The following is a 19492-nucleotide window of genomic DNA, read 5'->3' as shown; positions in this document are numbered from 1 at the left end:
CCATGTTCCCTCACTATTCTTCCTCAGAGTGAGTCTTTGTCTTCAGCTCTTTCAGCTATAATATACTAGAGACCTGGTGGTATGATGATAAGGTGTGGGTGGGGAGAAGCATTTTATGATCTTATTATTAAACCTCAGTCTTTCAGGAAGTCTGTGTTTCTGGGCTGTGACATTCACACATATTTCTTGTCTTTTATCTCCCTTATGTGAGACAAGATGGCTAAATGGGGCTGTAGTGGGATAAATGCCCTTCTCTGGGCTGAGATAAGTCTCTGGTATGTCTTTGCTATGGAGAATGCTCTGGGCATATTTTGCAATGACTATTCTTCCCTTTTATGCATCAGAATTGTAAAAGAATCTTTCTCAGGTCCTCAGCTTGAGGTGGTTCTTCTGGGGTGGGGTGCTGTGAGTGGGATTCTTCTAAGGCAAAACCCACTGAACTGTAGAGACCCCCTAAAACTGCGCCATCAGGAGGTTCTCACTTTCAAGCTACTCTACACTTAGCCTCCAACAATTCATCAAAATTACCATTTAAATGATCCTACCAGTTTATGACTTCAGAGGCTTCTACTCTAGGTAAACAGACCTTGATTTGAATCTTTGGATTCACCTGTCTCCAGATTGTTGGGTGCCAGTTTGTCCTGTGAACTCAGTTCTCAGAAGGGTCCAAGTAAAGTTGTTGATTTTTAGCTTGTTTAGCTCCATCTTGTTGCAAGGATAGGAATGTCAATTTCCAAGCTGTTTCCATGTTGGAGCTGAAACTGGAAGTCCATTTCTTATATTTTCCTCCATTTTTGTTACCATTGTCCCCATTTTACAGATGAGACAGATCCAACACAGACTCTCTAGCTCATAACTGCTATATAAAACTACCAGGCACATCCAAGTTACATTACCACTCACTTGTCTGACTGCCAACTGCCTTCTGACTGGCTTCCATTCTTGTCCCCATCTGCCCACTTTTCCTTAGAGAGTTTTACAAAGGTATGTGCTACTGTCATCACTCATCTATGTGAAACCTTCAGTAGCTTTCCATTGCACCTTCTGCAGTCCCCCGACCCCTCCTGCCCCTTTGCTTCAGCTCACTTCCATTCAGCCACTGAGGTTAGCACTCTTGGGAACACAACTCAGTACTTGTCATGCTGAAATGCTCTTTTCCCTACTCCTGAACAACAAAGTCCTTTTCAGTCTTTGGGTCAGTCTCAGAGTCAATGTTACCTTCATGGGTCTCTACCTATATTTCTCTGTCTCAGCCCCTTGAATTTTCACCGACTTCACTCACCACAGTTTGTAACTGCTTAGTTGTGACCTATTTTTGGCATCTTCCCCAGGAGCTTGCAAGCTCCATGAAGGCAGGGGTCACATTTGACTTAGTCTACTGGCCCCCAGAGCTAAATGCAGGGCAAAACACGTTAGTAGGCATTCGAGAAATATTTTTGAATAAATAAAATGAGGCAAACCCCAGATGGATGGAAAAGATATTATTTTCCACCTGAGTCCTTATTGCTGAAAGAAGTCATTTAGGAGCTATGGGGGGAGACTGGAAGGAACATTTTCTTTTCTTTTTTAAAGATTTTTACTTATTTGACAGAGAGAGAAACAATGAGAGAGGAAGCACAAGCAGGGGGACTGGGAGAGGGAGAAGCAGGCTTCCTGCAAGGAGCAGGGAGCCTGATGCGGGCTCGATCCCAGGACCCTGGGATCATGACCTGAGCTGAAGGCAGACGCTTAACAATTGAGCCACCCAGGCACCCCAGAAGGAACATTTTCAATAACAACAACAGCAATAGTAACAGCGAAGCCTTGCTGAGTACTTCCTGTGTGCCAGGAAGTACTCTGGCACACAGGAAGTGTGCCACACAGTGTGGCACAAAGGAACTGCATTTGAACCTCATCTTGTAGGTATTATGATTATTGCCACTTTATGAATGAGAAAACTAAGACAGAGAGCAGTTGAATGACTTGGTCCTAGTAACACAACCAGGAAGGGAGTAAGAGAGATTTGGTCCAAGGAGTCTGGGTGCAGAACTTGTACACTTGGTCTTAAAGCTCTACCACTGCTCAAGGCTTAATGCATCACAGCCTCCTCTGTAAACTCAACCCCATTTGCTTTCAGTTGACTCTCACTCCACAGCTAGGAGAAATGGTGTGAAGGGGCAGATTCCATTTAACTCCATGGTGTGGTTTAAGAATCTTTTTAAAGAGTATATTGTTGGAGTTTTCAGCATTAATTAAAGACCTATTTAAGGGTTGTATTTTACTTTCTATGAAGGAGATGACATCAGTTAGTTTTAGCTCCTATTTGTGCCAACAGTCAAGGACAAAATGAGCTTTGGGAAATTAATCATCTCTGGATTTTATTCCCCTTCTAGGATAGTTGCCTCTGGTCCTCCCATAACATGAACACGCTAGCTAGAAGCCCAAGAAAGCAAAAAGAGGATGGGGATACACACACATAGGAGTTATATATTAAGGAAAGTTGCTGGGCATGGATGCAAAGGCCTGTGGTGCTGTGCCTGCTGATATTGTAGAGAGGCTGAAAGTGCAGGAGCTAAATGACTAGAAAATGAATAAAATGAATAAATCAGAATCTGTCATGACTTATCATGAACTATTTTGTTGCTCAAGAGAAAGATAAATTGCTTCTGTGGAAGACATTCAGCACTGAGGCTTATTTTATTGTACCTTGAAATCTCCTGTCTGCCACAATATTACTTCCAATGAAATTAGCAGCAGATGGAAGACCTGAGCGGCAAGATGACAGGCGGAGTCGCCTACACATGAAAAGAACTTGCAAAACTGGGATAATGGGAAGAATTTTTTAGCAAACAACACACCACAAAACAAGGGCCTCAACTAGTGAGAAAAGTTGGAGGGGTGGCTGGGGAAGCCTTGACAATGTGGGCTTTCATGGGAGCGAATTCCAGTTATGGGGCCATAGGCAGGTGCCCTTTCTTCTTCCGCACATCAGAAGCCCAGCTGATAGCATTGACTATGGCCCAAAGCATGGACCCTACGACAATGTCAGATCTGTGACCAGGTGTCACTGCTTGTTAGTTGTTATTGTGCACACTTCTGTCCCACTCTTCATCAAACCCAGTGCCCATAGTTTGCTCTGGCAATGCTGGAATTCATTGTGCAGTAGAAAAACAAAACCCCCTCAAAATAAGATGTAGGTCCCCATCCCAGCTTCTGTGATGCTTGGTGAGTGGGGTGGAGAAGGTGCTTACTTGCTGACTTCAGTTTTCTCTTCAGAAAAATGAGGATGCCAAAGGACTATAGTCAGTCTCAAGGGAGATTACTGATGGGAAAAGAAATAAGATGTAAAGGAGTGTACAAGCTGTAAAGTGATACAGAATGCCATTTTCCGAAATGAAGACTTGTCCACAGAGAGATAATACTCTGAGGAGAAAGACACCTTTGACTTCATGCTTCAGCATGTTCATGATTGCTTGGACTAACTCATAGTTATAACAGTACCTGAAATTTCTAGTGAGTGAATTAGACACATGAAAGTTTCCCTGCTCCCTAGTTATAATCCCCATGGGGCTTACGAAGCACAGGTCCTGGGGTCCTAGGACCACATATCTGTATTTTTCAAAGCATGCCGGTTATTGACTAATGCACAGACAGGATTGAAAAATACTGCATTAGATTCAAGGGATGGCTGACCTGACAGAGTACTTGACTTGAAATCATGAGCAGTGGATTTTGGCTCAAGTTCTGTTACTATTTTGGTGGGGAAATTTGAAAACTTAAAAAAAGAAGAAGACTGGAAGCCATTGGAGATTGCAAAATGTCCTTCCATTTGCCACAGTCTTTTTTGTTTGTTTGTTTGTTTGTTTAATGTTAAAACAACTGGTTGTTCTATTCAATTCAGACAACCTGGAAATTGTATCAGAGAGGAAACTTGAAATTCACTCTGGTGTCCACGAGAGGTTCCGCATTGCTATGCTGAAGTCCATTTTGCTATAAATCAGCTGGTCAATTTAGTCTCAAAATGATCCATTCTGTTGACCTGAGTAACATTTTGTCACTAGAGTAGTACCTAGTATCTGATAGGAGCTCAGTAAATATTGGTTGAATAATTAAATAAGTATAGTCACCACCTGTCCCAACACCATACAAGGAGGCTTTAATAATTATTTCCCATATTACATATATCCATGTGTATAATATGTTTATTATATTGCAAATACAATGTTACTTATTTGCTCTTCTAATAAGCAAGGAAATCTCTGTTGCAGAGGTAGTGAGATTCAGGTTCCTAGAGGCATTTTTTAAAAAAAGATATTATTTATTTGAGAGAAAGAGAGAGAGTATGAACAGGAAGGGGGCAGTGGGAGAGGGAGAAGCAGACTCCCTACAGAGCAGGAAGCCGGATGCAGGACTCAGTCCCAGGACCCCAGGATCATGACCTGAGCTGAAGGCAGACGTTTAACTGACTGAGCCACCCAAGCACCCCATAGATTCCTAGAAGTATCTAAGCAGAGGTGGATGGTGAGGGTGGTGGGGTTCAGCCTCAGGTGATCTATAAGATCTCTTTCAACTCCCAACTTTTAGGATATGAAGGTGTGTAAAGTGTCTTCGAAACTTCCATCCTGCTCTTGACGTTTGACAATAAAACAAGGGCAGATCAAATGCCGCTGGTTCTAGTGCTATAAAATTTCCTTTGGGAGTAAGAGTCCCAGAGCTACTTTTTTGAAAGATTCCAGATATTGCTTTGCATTTAGGAAAGCCTCATGTATTTGTGTGCCGTTCGAATTCTGGGCTTTAAGATGAAATGAGGCAATCAATTAAATATAAATAAAAGTTCAGTCTTCCTAAAGTGTTGGATGTAGACAAGACTTCTGGAACTCTAAAATTTGCTTATGCACAAAGCTTGCACATGCATCCCCATGGTGCCCAGCTGAATATTTATAAAATCAGATTCTGAGATGAAGATGGTATGAAGGGAAGCAAATGATACTGTGACTTTTACAGGGCTGGCCATAAGCCAAAGATGCAAATTGATGGCCTGTGGTGATTCAGAGAGCAGATGTGTTTTGTGGAGCCCACGCTGTGTTTTTTTAAAAAATTGAATGAGTTACCAGCATTGAAAAATTATAAGTTTTTACATATATAAAAAATATATTTCTGTTTCTCCTGAAAAGCCAGAAAAATCTGTCTACACTGGGACCACCTGCCCTCATGGCAACATAAGGCATGGTCTGAGAAGTGGCTGGCCCCAGTTGACAAGACATAGACTCCCAGGGTACCCCTCCTTGGCCTTTTCTCTCATTTCTGCTATCCGCAACCCCCCTCCCCCGAGGCATTTGCTTTGATTCCTCCTTTTGCAAACAAGGCTGTGGTTTAGGAGGAATGTGTCCTGGTACCCAACATGGCCAGCATCCTCTTTGCCCCATGCCCACAACTTGCTAAGACTTGTTGTGCCCTGGCACCATTTCTGCCACACAGTAGAACTCATGCAATAGCCTCCCTTCCCCTTCCCATTCCACACTTCCCACCTCCTGGTTTTTCCTTTTTTCTACTTTCTACTCCCCAAATCCGAACATCTTTTTCTTTTTCTTTTTTTCCCCAGTATGAAAAGGGCTGCTGTTAATAACTGCTCTGGGAAAATTGGAACTATTGTGGATACCTGTTTCCTAGCACTGCTATAATAAAGAATCACAAATGGGATGGCTTAAAACCAAATTGTTTTCTCCCAGTTCTGGCAGCCAGAAGTCAGAAATCCAGGTGTCAAGGATTGGCGCCTTCTGGAGGTTCTGATGGAGAATTCCTTTCATGCCCTTTTTTGAGCTGCTGGTTATTGCTGTAATCCTTGGCATAGCTTGGCTTGGAAATCCCACACTGCCATCCCCACTTCTGTCATCATGTGGTGTTCTTCCTTTCTTCCTGTGCACCCCTGTCTGTTTCTCCTTCTGATAAGGATGCTCATCATATTGGATTATGGCCTCACTCTAACAACCTCAACTTGATTACACCTGCAAAGACCCTATTTCCAAATAAGGTCACATTCACAGGTACAGAGGATTGGGGCTTCAACATATCTTCTTGGGGGACACAATTCAACCCATTAGCTTCAAACCAGCTTTCTGACCTATGAAATGGAGTAAATGATAGCATCTGTTAGTTATAGTTTATGTGAGGACTGATTGATCAACCTGTCTAGCCCTTCACACAGTGCTTCCAACAGAAGCATGTTCAGCCTCTTACCTCCCTTACTATGTCTCTACCCTCCTCACCTTCTCCCACTTTGGTACCCAGGTTCTTGGCTTGTCACTTCTGTTTTCTCAGTATAGAAATATGAAACAAATAACCTATATATTGCCTGATTTCATTCTTTTTACCATTAGTTTCGAAGGTAATATTGAAGTGCATTCTTTTAAACTAATACGTTTGCCTTTTTCCGTGTCTCCAGGAAAGATTCAGACTCCAGGAGCATGTAAAAGCCTGCTTTGTGCCCACCCGCACACCGTCCCGAGGTCTCCAGTTTCGAGTGCAGCTTCTTTGGAAGAAGAGAGCCATGCAGAAGCCAGTTCCTCCCAGACACCATCCAGTGAATGTGATGAGGCCCTACTGATCTTCACCATCAGACGAGAAATTAAGAGAGCCAGAGCAGCACCTAAAAAGGCCTGGAAGAGTCCAGTTTTGGCAAAGAACATGACAAAAAAGCCTATTAGATCCCACTCAGTCACTCCTTTGGACCTGGAGGCTGCAGGCACGCACATCAGTAGGCATGCGAGACTTCAGAACCGGCCCTCCTATAATTCCAGGGGAGATTCTGCCCCACTGGGTAAGGATTACTTTGTGGTCCTTGCTTTTTCTTTTTTTTAAATTAATTAGCTTATTTTAGAGAGATGCAGAAATAGCACAAGTGGGAGGAGCAGAGAGAGAGAATCTCAAGTAGACTCCACACTGAGCGCAGAGCCCGATGTGACCCGAGCTGAAACCAAGAGTCAGATGCTTAACCAACTACCCAGGTGCCCTGACTTTGTGGTTCTTAATTCTTTGTTTCTCTCTTCAGTTGGTCACACTTTGTTTTTAGCTTCATGTAAACAGTAAAATTATTGACTCAATGGCAGATCCTGTTCTAGAAGGTTCTATAAGAGCTGTATCAGTCATTCTCGAATGGAAGTCTACTTGTTGCCAAGTTACTGTATTGGAGAAGAGAACAAGTGTGATTTGATGACAAGTAATGTGATGATTCAGGTATTGCACCAGAAAATAATGATAATGACAGTTATTGCTCACATATCAGTCCAGCCCTCATTTAATTAGCTCTCACCATGGGCCATACACTGTGCTGAGCATTTCACATTATTTCCTGAAACCCTCCCATAATACCTTTAGGCAGGTCATGTCATTATCCCTATTTTACAGGTAAGAAAACTGTGAATTCATAGCACAGGATAACGTATATGATGACAAAGTGTCTCAAAATTGCTCATAGGAAGAATGAGTAAAAATAAGGAATTGGACCAGAAGGAATGAGCTTTGAAACCAAGGACACCTAGGCTCAAATCTACCTTCTCCCGTTTCTGTTCTGTAGCCATGATCAGTCTTGTACATTTTTTTTTGAGCTCAATATTTTCATCTGCAAACTAACAACAATTACTGCTTTGAAGGGATGAGGTAATTAGAGAATTGATGTACGTGAACTTCATTGAACACAGCAGGGACCAAACAGGAATGGGGTGATGGTGGTGGTATTTATGGTGCTGTTGTTCAGACTGGAGGTAAGAAAATGTGAAGGAACAGTAGATATTCCAGATGATCTAGAACTGTCATGTAGAAGGATGAGATTAATTTTACATAACTTTTTTTTTTTGGAAACGTTTTTGGGTAGATTTCACTGCATAGGTTTATGAAGTTTGTTGGAATGGACCAACAGAAGAAAGAGACAGATTTTTACTCAATACAAAAGCGAATTTTCTTTGAACTAGAGGATAATGTCCTGTTTGGACTAGAAGGGGCAAAGGAGGGTCTGGTAGACCCTCATTCAGAAAGACGCTCATTCAGAGATCACTTCATTTTAGGAAGCTGGGCTTGAGGATGGGATGCTGAGGGCGCTGGTTCATCAACTTTTTTTTTTTTTTTTTTTTTTGGTCTTACTATGTGTAATGCAATGTGCGAAAATCTGGACATACATCTTCAGTTTTGATCCATATGGCCATCCTCTAAGACAGGAATTGCTATTTTCTCATGCTTTAGTTGCAGAATCTGAAGGTCAGGGAGATTCTGTAACTTTAGGGCTAGAGCCAGGATTCAAGCCCTCTATTTTGACTCCAGGTCAGAGTATACTGATACTGATTTCAAACATGACGATAATAGCTCTTGGGTATTGAGAACTTACTATTTACTAGATGTTCTACTTTTAGCATGGTCCTCTCTCAGACACTTAACTAGTTTGCTTTTTCACTCCCTTCAAGTCTTTATTGAAATTGTTACTTATGTGTGCATTATTTTTCTACTTTGGATTTATTACCAGTTGACACTCCCTCCGTTCTTCATTTGCTTCTTTAGTCATCCACTTTCCCATCCCCAACCCCTTTCCCCAAAACAAGAATGTAAGCTCTTGTAAGTGCAAGGATATTGCCTGTTTTATGCTGCTCTGGATTTCCAGTGTCTAGAATACTGGCAGATATATAACAGACAAATTTTAATGAATGAATAAATGAACGAACAAACTTAATCCTATTAGTGACCTTGTGAAGTGGGTAATACAATCCTCATGGTTCAGGTAAGGACAAAGAGGCTTAGGCCAGGTGATGTGCCAGGATTTGAATCTACGATGGTCTGACACCAAAGCCTTGTTGATTCCATTACATCACACTCCCTAAGAGAGTTACAAAATGCATCATTACCGAATTGCATTCAGGGAAGGAATTCCTATTCTTTGTTTACGACAGAAACCTGACCTGTCTTAACCTGTCTAGGTTTTATTCTGTTGCTCCAAATTCCAGAACCACATCCATGTTCTCTTATGGAATTCCCTTGCACTGATTATTGATAGCAATGAATTGGTCATCTGTCATGGCTGCAAATCCAAATCAGCAAATATCTATCAAGCATCTAGTTTTCAGAAAGTAGTGTGTCTGGCATTCTGGAAGCTCTTACTTAATGGAGATATTGAAATGCCATTCCACTTTTATTTCCAGGAAATAATTCTTATACTGAAAAATCAAAGTCACTAAAAGTTTTCCAGTGTTTGATTTGCGTATGATGAGTATGTAGTGAGAGATGCCTGATACATATCAGGCACAGTATGTAATGAGCTAATTGAATTGCCTAGATATAGACTGGCTGTTTGACACAGGTACCATGCATTTTTAATTTCATGCATATATTTTTAAAGGTGAATGCTCCTGTAGGTTGCTCCAAATAGCCTATATATTTACATGCTGTTCAAAGCCCTTTAAAACTTGTGCAAAGTGGTTTAAAGCACATACATTGTCTTAATTTACTACAGAAGAATTAGAATTTATGTAGGTCAATGGGTAGAATTTCTCGGGGAAAATCTATGTATAAGGAAATTATATATATATGTACATATATATATACACACAGGTACTATATATATATTCTTTAACAGTATTGACTGTATGGTAAAAATCCTCAGCTTTGACATAAAAATTATTCAACTGGGCAATTAAAGAAAAAGGTCAAATTAGTTATTAGTATTAGTGTGTATGTATGTGTTGTATAGGTCTGGACCATATTAACTCCCTGATTGTTTTAATTTTCAGCTGGTTGAAACTTCTAATAAAACTTACAGAGTATTGCCTCTTGGGTGTTTAAATTATCAGTTGGAAGTCTACATGGGCTGTGGATCTGTTTGCTTTGCCCGCTTTCTAATTCCACTAAATTTTCCACTCAAACTTTTCCCTCATTTAGAATTTGTGGTCCTATTTTTGTCACCAATTCTGTTTCCCTCCTCTCTTGAGCTGTTTTGAACAGCTTTCCTTGAAATAAAAAGTGTTATGAGGAGTCTGTAAAAATGATTTTTTTTTTTTTTTTGGAGGGGGTGCTTTTAAACAACAGGAAAGGAATAGATATCATTTTATTTGCTTAAGGCAATGCCGGGAAAGCATGCAAAGAGAATGTTTGGGGCCTCTCTCTCTCTTTCTCTCAGCACGTTGCAAATGTTGATTTCTCCAACATCCAGTTATCAGCAGAGATTTTCTGAAAGTCGCGGCAGGGCGGCAGGGCGGGTGAATTCCGCACACTTCAGGGCCACTCCTCCCTTGTCTGTCTTCCAGGTCCCGCTGCGAGGCCTTCCACCGCCATCGGCCTCTGCAGGAAAAGCCAGACCCCCTCGGCTTCGTCGGGTGTTTCCCAGAGTTCCTCGGAGCTGGAGATGGAGGACAGGAAGGCAGCCCCAGTAGGAGCTCAGGCGGACCCCCATCGCCAAAGCCGGCCCCGGGGCGCGCACCTAAGTCCGGCTGGAGGAGGCGCAGTTGCCATGGCATCAGAGATGCTCCCCAAGCATCCTCATCCCCCGGAGAAAAGGGGGCCCAGGGCGGACGCCTCTCTCCACGGCAATCTGGCAGGAGCTCCCCTTCCTCTGCGGGCCGGTGCTCCCACCCATCTCCCCTCAAAGAAGTTAATCAAGGTTCGCTCTTCTCCCTCTGCCCGCCCACCCCAGCGTTTCCATACGGTTTGTTCACAGACCCCTCCTAGGCCGGGGGTGGGGGTGGGGGGGGCGGTGAATGCTCACTTACATTGACCGCTGCGAGGGAATTGTCCGCGGATGCTGCCCATCTTCAAATCAATGCCTGCCCAGAACAACAGAAAAGGCCTCAGATGTACTGGTTTCCACAGAACCATTGTTAGGCTTTTGTGAAGCAGTTTTGAACCTAATAAATAATGTCAAAAGTCTCTATCGCTGCCAAAAATGTTCCTTTTGAAGCATTTCTAATAGTATTTTTGTTCTGCGGTGTCTCCCAGTGTCACAAAGAATTTGTGCCTCACAATGGGGATGGGGTACATCGCGTGCCACTTTGCAATGTGCCCGCAGGGATTGGACCCCTCTTTGTTTTGCTCTCACAGGTAAACGGTTTCATTTGCCAACTTGAGCTTTGGTTTAAGGATGTTTTCTAAGGGCCTTTTGAGTCTCTAAACAGAGGTTTGGAAAACATAATTGAATGTCTGTAATTTAATAGTTAACATGAAATTTGATTACTCCTGATGTGCCTAGGGGAATTCTTCAGACTGTATTAAAGTTTTTATGTCAGAAACCTGAAGCTGGATCCTCCTTTGAGGTCCTAAACACTTGGAACCCAGTTTAATGCAAAAAGAGATACTGAGTTTTCTCTTTTGGAAAAACAACAACAAACACCACTGGAGAGCCTTAGGCAATATTCTATCAAATTGGTCATTTTGGGCAATATTTTTTACTTCAGTAAACATAGTTTCAACGGCAGCCTTTTCCATGATTTAATGCAGAGACTAACTTTATCACATGAGTTTATGTTTTTTTAATGTAGTATTCTTTTTTTCAGCATTGAAAGAGAATCACAAATTAATGAGACCAATACATCCATGTGTAGTTTTACACTCAAGTTCCTTGCATTTTTTTTCCCCAGGCTTGAATTCAGAGAGTCTCACAAGTGGAGTTTATAATTCCTACTGCATTTTCTGCTGTTCAAATTAATGTATAGAATATTCCCATATTCAAGACTTATCAAGTTTACAAGTCCAAATTTAAGTCTCAAAGTTTTAATAGGAATGAAATGTTACAGTTAGTAACTGCTTAATATTTAGAACTCTGTTTAGTCCTTTGAAGATGATTTGATTTCTTAGCATTCTCTAGGGGGTAATGTATTAAAAAAAAAAAAAAAAAGATACCAAAGCTTTAGAGCATTCCTTGTTCCAGACAATGATTTATAATAAATATGTTATTTTTTATTAGTTATTTATTAACATGATTTTATTGTAAGAGAGCAAACAGGTTATCAGTGATGGTTGCTATAGTTCCTTGAGGGGATAGTGGCATCTGCTCACTGGAATGCAGATGACAATCCTAAATTCAACTTCATGCCATTTGGTTGGAAAGAAATGTGTGGATAAACTCATGGCTTTATGTGAAATTTTGATTCTGGGATATTTTAATTTGTTATATAATTATGAGTTTAGGACAACTGATATTTTTTCAGATAAAGAAACTATTGCTTTGCTTGAAGCGATTCTAAAACAACTAACCAGAAATCTGTCATGGTCAATTGTAGCAGTAGGAAGTGTTTTTAATACAGTAAATATATTCTTTCATCTGTGGAAGTACAAAATAGTGAATTTACTAAAAATACAATAGAGAAGAAACAATTCTATTCATAATTGAGAAAGGGGATACAAGCAAAAGATGTGAAATATATAATATATCATATTTTATCTTTTTAAAAATTCATTTTTTGGTAAGAGAGAGCAGGGGTGAGGGATGGGCAGGGACAGAGGGATAGAGAATCTTAAGCAGTCTCCAGCACAGTGTGGAGCCCAACATGGGCCTTGAGATCATGACCTGAGCTGAAATCAAAAGTCAGATGCTTAACCCACCCAGGCACCCTGATATACTATATTTTAAAGCAGTTTCCCAAAGTGTGTTCCATGTGTATCTATCTATCTATCTATCTATCTATCTATCTATCACCTATCATCTATCTATATTAAAAAATAGCACCTGTCAATATCTTGCAATACTAGTGTCCTGTGGAACACATATGAGAAAACTTTGCTTCAACTCTATTCTAAATATACCAGAATTCATATAAACAGGTAGGGTTCAAAGTAAGGATTTCTTTTCAAAGGTAGTGAAGAAAGAATCAGAGCTAAAGAAAGCAACCCTTATTAAATACCTCCAGGGCCCCATTATTCTTTGGAGGAATGTAACTAGCTGTTATGGTTATTTTTTCTCATTTTGGGTGCACATGATTGGGAGAAGGTTAGTCAATCCAGCCATGATCATGTTTTGATAGTGATAGATGAGGAGCATTTCCATTGTGACTATTAGAGTTATGGGCTATGAGCATTCATGTTCTTCTGAATGACAACTACTTTTGTATTAGAATTTATACACAAACACACCAATATAAATGTAGTTAATCTTTTCCAATGCAATTATTTCTGAAACCAATGCTGAATTAAACAGCCATAATTGAGGACGAATCAATTTTAGGATACAAATTATATGTATTTACTTATAGTACTGTCACTGAGGAATAAAATAAGGTCCTATGGTATAAAATAATTGTTACTAAGATTCTGATTTATAGCTTGCCTGTATTTCTTCAGGGGTGTCTGATTCGACTTACGGTACATTTATTACACATATTGTCAGTGTCTTCTAAAGAAGATAATATGCCAGTTTGCAAAAAAATGTTTTTCTGAAAGTCTCATTGGAAAATAGATATTGATCATTTTTTTAAATTGGTGTGTTAAAGAAGCTAAGGGCTTAACACACTCCAGAAAGTGATATTTACAAATGAGGAATCCTTTTATAATATATAAAATAAATAATTATAATGACAGATAACATTTATTGAGTGTATATTATGTATTAGGGACTGTTCTAAGCATTTAGTAAATATGAATTCATTTAGTGACATGGTGGCTTTTTTTTTAGTACTATTACTACTGTCTATTTCACCGATGGAGGAAGCTTTACTTTAGCAGTTATAAGACACATATGTATGTGTGTATGTATATAGACACAAATACATATAAACTTTTAAAACTTTATTATTATATGTCCTACAATTTTATTTCATATATAAAGCTATCTTATTACATACTGTATTACTAAAGCTGACATATGTACATATATCTATGTGTGTGTATTCCACTTATACAGATAGCATCTATACATCTATAATATATAACATGCTATTGGTCCCTAAGTGAGGGAGCTATAGAAACTCTATTTATGTCCCTTTCCCCCTGACAACAAGGTGCAGAGTGGGAGCTGCTAACTGTGGGTTGACGTCACTTAATATGTTGAAACTCTTTGAAGAGCTAAGTTGGGTCAGAGACTTATCAAATAGTTTTGTCTGACCCATCATCTCTGTGAATGAAGGTTCAGAAAATAAGGGAAGAGTGGATGGGTTTGAGGTCCATTAAAGATGACATCACTTTCTCAAGGCAGCGCCGGAGTTCGCTGACATCAGACTTTGTGCAAGGGATGGGATGTCAGAAAGTGGGGAGCTAAGGAAGGTGCTGGGGTCCATCTAGATACAAAGAACCAAGAATTCATTCTAGTAAATGTGACCTGAACACAGTGTCCCTCCATCATTTGGCTGGAGTTTCATCACTGTGAAATTGTGATGACATCTTTTGTTCACTGCAAAGGTGAATTTGGGAATTAAAGCATTTTGAAAAGAGAACATGCAAATGCAAGTAATTCTTGTGTGACTAATATCAACAATAACTGCCATAAACATTATTCTTGGTTATGCAGGGCTACTTTAAGGACTTAACCAACGGCTGCTCACACTGACATAAGTATTCCTTCTGGTGACCATGCAATCTATCACGTCCCTCTCTGAGAAGCTTTTTTTTTTTTTTTTAGATTTTATTTATTTATTTGACAGATATAGATCACAAGTAGGCAGAGAGGCAGGCAGAGAGAGAGGAGGAAGCAGGCTCCCTGCCGAGCAGAGAGCCCGATGTGGAGCTCGATCCCAGAACCCTGAGATCATGACCTGAGCCGAAGGCAGAGGCTTAACCCACTGAGCCACCCAGGTGCCCCTCTGAGAAGCTTTTATATGCTAGTTCTTTACCTTCATCACAGCACTGTGGGGTAAGTCGTGGTATCTCATTTACAGATGAGGAAACCGAAACACAGAAACAAAGCAATTTGTTGCAATGATGGCTCCAGCACAGATGCTTGCAAACATTCCACATTTAAAAAACAATGTACATTGGGGCGCTTGGGTGGCTCAGTGGGTTAAAGGCTCTGCCTTTGACTCAGGGTCCTGGGATGGAGGCCCGCATTGGGCTCTCTGCTCAGCAGGGAGCCTGCTTGCTTTCTTCTCTCTCTGCCTGCCTCTCTGCCTACTTCTGATCTCTGTCTGTCAAATAAATAAATAAAATCTTTAAAAAAAAATGTACGTAGCTGAGAAATTAACAAATCATTCCATTTAGAATCTCCAATTTAGAAAAGTTCAGTTGAGAGCACAGAATGCCAGTCAGCATTCTCTATCATCACATGCCATCTTTTGGTCCAACTTTCTATAAAAGTCTCAAACTACCCAGATAAGATGTGGAATAAGGCAAAGTTTTTGTGAACTAGAGATGAGATGTTAAGGATTTGAAGTCAAACAGGGACCCAGGAAAGAGCTGGTTGTTCGAAAAGACTTGACATTAAGAAAGATTCTCCAGTGTCCAGAAGGTGGGTGGCATCATTTCCCCACAGGCCAAGGTCATTATGAAATGCAAGCCCCTACATCAGGACTTCAGTACAAGCCTGTCCCTATGTCTGGGCTTTTTCTCCTACCACTTCCTCCAAACTCATCACCCTGTGTTTTCCTACTTCTACGGGAATCAATCTGATTTTTAAGTCAGTGATACTGGGGTAATTGTAAAGTGTTTATTGGGTGCTTACTGTCCTAGGTAGTCCTATTTGAGAAGTGTGACTTCACTCAACTGCATTTATTAGGCATTCCCCAGGTGCCAGGCACTGGCCTTGGTGTTGGGGATATTGACTAAAAAGTACAGAATTCTTTTCCTTGACAAGTTCTACCTGGTCTAAGACTCAGTTCTTTCATTCATTCATTCTATCAAATTTATTGAATACTCATGATATTCTTTATAACATAGTGGTGAAAGCCATTTTGGTGAAGTAAAACCTAAGGAGCGAGACATGAAATAATGACACGATGTTAAGGTCTATAGTCCTTTAATCATAGTTCAGAAATCCCAAATCTCAGAAGATTGAAAATTCTTTTATAACTCATTTGGCATTGGCTATGACCCGGACTGGAGTAAGGCAATTTATAGCTTTGTCTCAGTGTGAACAGTCATGTATTTTGATAAAGATACATTAATATATTTAATTATGTCCAAGGGTGTTACCTTGGACCCTAATGGATAGTGTTACATGAAACATAATTTTTGCACCATTACATAATACATAATTTATGCACTATCATATACAAAAACATTTAAATTCTCAAACTCAACCTGGGGGGTTTTGGAAAAAGGATTTTGAAGTTCTCTAACAAATAAATACAGTGAGACCTTATAGAAGGGAGAAGTCAGTCCAAGTTGGAGCTGTCACAGGCTCCCTGTGGCAAGATTTGGACTTGATTTTGAAGAATGGAGGATTTGAAAGAACAAGGTAGTGAATGTGATGGAAAGTAATGATGGGAATGATGGAAATGATTGGAAGTTCCTTGTTGTTAAATAAGGAACATATACACTTTTATGGGGCCTGAAGGTTATACATTTTGAGGGGATCTTTTTAAGGAAAATAATGCAAAATTATGGATATTGTTAGATGAGCTGGGAAAGACCTTTGCAGATGAAAAGCTCAGAAGCTTAAGTTATATTTATTTTTTTAGTAAATCCATCTTTGAGCAAGGCCAAAAACATAGATCATTTATTTTACAAAGTGAAATATATCTGTAGATTTATGAATAAATATGTATGTTGGTAATTGGAGGAGAAAAGACTTGAGTTCTTGCAGGAGAAATGAGTGAATTTGTTTTCATCTTTATGAATTGTTTGAGATTTTGAATATTGATAACCACAACACAACAAACAGTCTTTTTTTTTTAAATCTAGGCATAATATGTATGACCTTTGAAAAATGGTTCAAAGAGTTTTTTTTAAGAATGAATCCAATTATGATTGTATTTCAGAATGAATGGCCTTTCTTAATTTTCTCACGTTCGATTCCGTAGCTAGTCAACTTCTAAAGTGATAAGACTTGACAATCATAAATAATTTTATATACTTAAGTGGCAAACTCTCTAAAGGAGAGAAGAAGCCATATTTAATTTAAAATTTTCTTTTTAAATAGGCTAGTCATAGACTGCCTTTAGATTTCAGGGGATACACTTGAATTTAAAAAAATCTGTAGAGATGAATAATTCAAATTAAAATGGAAATTTCAATTAGATTCCCTAGCAATACTCTTTTCTAAAATTATGCACATTGATTTCTATTTATTCATAAAAATAATACTGATAGTTAATGTTTTATGAGTACTTATTATGGGCCAAGTACTGCTCTGATTTCTTTGCCACAGTGTATCCTCACCCTCCTTTCTTTTTTGTATCTTTCATTTTGTTTTTGCCCTGAAGCTCTGACTGTCATTCTTGCTTGGCTTCTTTTATTTATTTTTAATAGGTTTAATAAGGTATAATTCACATATCCTACAAGTCCTCTTTACAGTGTACCCTTTGCTGTTTTTTTTTTTCTTTTTAGTATTTTCACAGATCTGTGCAACCATCTTCACAAATAGTTTTGCATTTCTATCAGCTCACATAGAAACTCTATATCCTTAACTATTATCTTCTCCCCTCCTGGCTCTAAATGATCACTAATCTCCTTTATGCTCCTACACAGTTCTCTATTCATGGAATTCAATATGAATAGGATTATATAATATGTGGCATTTTGTGGCTGGCTTTTTCCATTTTATGTAATTTGTCAAGATTCATCCATGTGGTAGCAAGTGTCGCATTCATTCCTGCTCATGACCAAACAATATTTCATCGTGTGCCTAGACCATACTTTGTTTCTGCGTTCATCAGTTGATGGACATTGGGGTTATTCCCACTTCTTGTTATCCTGGATGATGCTGCTGTAAACAGTTGTTTGGGAGTTTTGGGGTAGGCATATGTTTTCATTCCTCCTGGAGGCAGTCTCAGCATTAGTCCTCCTGTACTCCCATGGTTTACTGTGGTTTCCTTTCCCACAGGTGGAAACAGAGTTGCAAGGTTAGAGCGCTTGTCCCAAGTCACGTGACTTGCGCAAGGCGAAGCCAGGCCACAAACGTCGTTCTTCTCTCTAGACCAGCTCCTCTCAGAAGGGTTTCTAGGCTCTCCTTTTCAGGACGTCTAAGAAATTGTACAAAAGTAATACTGCCCTTTAAATACATTCACCCTCTACCATTTACCTGTCATCTGACTAAATGCTACACTCGTCTCCTAAAGTGCATCCAGAAGATAACATTTTTACAAACGTTATAGCCTGCAGGGAATTAGCACCGCTTGCACATTTTACATCATTTTAAAAACAAATAATTACCTTTTCCCCACTTTGCCCCAAATGACTTATGTTTCTAATAGGCAACGTGGCAAGAGGTTCGAAATGGCAGTATTAACGCATCCCCCCACCCCCCGCCAATTTTTCTTTGGGATGAAGTCAGTATTGCGTGTTAGTTCCTTCCTTCCCACACCTCCTCTAGGTTAAAGTTGAATTCTTTGAGATCGCGATTTTTTTTGTGTGCGACTTTAACAATATTCTCTTCACATGTCCTTGCATAAGCCCAACAATTGCTTGTTGACCCATTTTAACCTCTTTTGAGCGTCATCTTCAAAGTGTAACTGTCCTTGACAATGAAAGAGACCTTCCTATTGTCTGGTCCTTCCAGGCAATCTTTAGCACAGAGCTAAATGGCTTTCAGATGGAGGAGTTGGCCAGAGGAAGGAGACAAAGTAAGCTGTTGTTCCTGAGTGACTTTGCTTAAGTTTCCCTTTTCTCTCTTAGAATGGTGCCTTTCTATAGAAGATGACAGACGTTTTGACAGGTGCAATATGCTTTGAACTGTTGTGTCCGATAATTCTTTTGTCTTGGTTTTTCCCAGCAGAGTGGTACATCTTAGGATGCTGATATGCATATTGTTTGCTTTTCATTTAATGTGGTGAAGCCTTCCTTCTCGCTTTCCCTCCTCTTCAGTCTTGAGGCCCTTTGCACACATGTCACTAACCCAGACGGGAAGGCAGGCACTGGTGCAGGAACATTTCCCCAAACCTCCCCCCACTTTTTTTTTTTCTCAAAATGGAAATCGCTTCTCACATAGTTTTTGCATTATTGTTTAAAAAAATAAAGAAAAGAAAAAGAAATTACTTAGAAAAGGACAAAACACAGTGACACATCAGACGCAATGGCCAGCAGAGCTAAAACCCTAATAATAATAATACCTAAAACATATTGAGACCCTTCTTGTGTCAGATCTTATGCTAAGACCTTGACATGACTTGTCTATTGTGGAAAAAGTGGAAATTATCTATGACCTAATAACCCAATGACAACCATTGTTTACATTTTGGAGCATATCCTTTCATACATTTTTCTTTGCATATTATATTTTGCACTTTCTTGGGAAAAATGAGCCACACTGAACATGCTGTTCTTTACACTGATTTTTTTCCCTATCACAATGAATGTGCATATCTTTGTCAAATTAACAAATAGTTTATATCATGCCATGTTAAATGTCTACATAGAATTTTTTTGTACCATCATAATTTAGTTAACCAATTCATTGTGT

The 19492-nt window shown here is 39.7% G+C and overlaps 1 protein-coding gene across 1 annotated transcript in view; it reads left to right on the top strand.

Moving 5' to 3' along the window:
* The window catches only part of CUNH12orf42 (chromosome unknown C12orf42 homolog), an 82705-nt gene extending 71817 nt beyond the window's left edge, over positions 1-10888 (top strand). Inside the window, 2 exon segments of the mRNA XM_032844327.1 lie at positions 6422-6796; positions 10263-10888. Of these exon segments, the coding sequence (XP_032700218.1) occupies positions 6422-6796; positions 10263-10729 (842 nt within the window). The 3' untranslated portion in view covers positions 10730-10888.
* Positions 10889-19492: the final 8604 nt, after the last annotated feature.

Source organism: Lontra canadensis, unplaced genomic scaffold (genome assembly GCF_010015895.1).
Source record: "Lontra canadensis isolate GAN:19392208 unplaced genomic scaffold, GSC_riverotter_1.0 scaffold150, whole genome shotgun sequence".
Classification (NCBI taxonomy): Eukaryota; Metazoa; Chordata; class Mammalia; order Carnivora; family Mustelidae; genus Lontra; species Lontra canadensis.
Note: the sequence above shows the minus strand (reverse complement) of the source record. Positions and strands in the feature narration are given on the sequence as shown.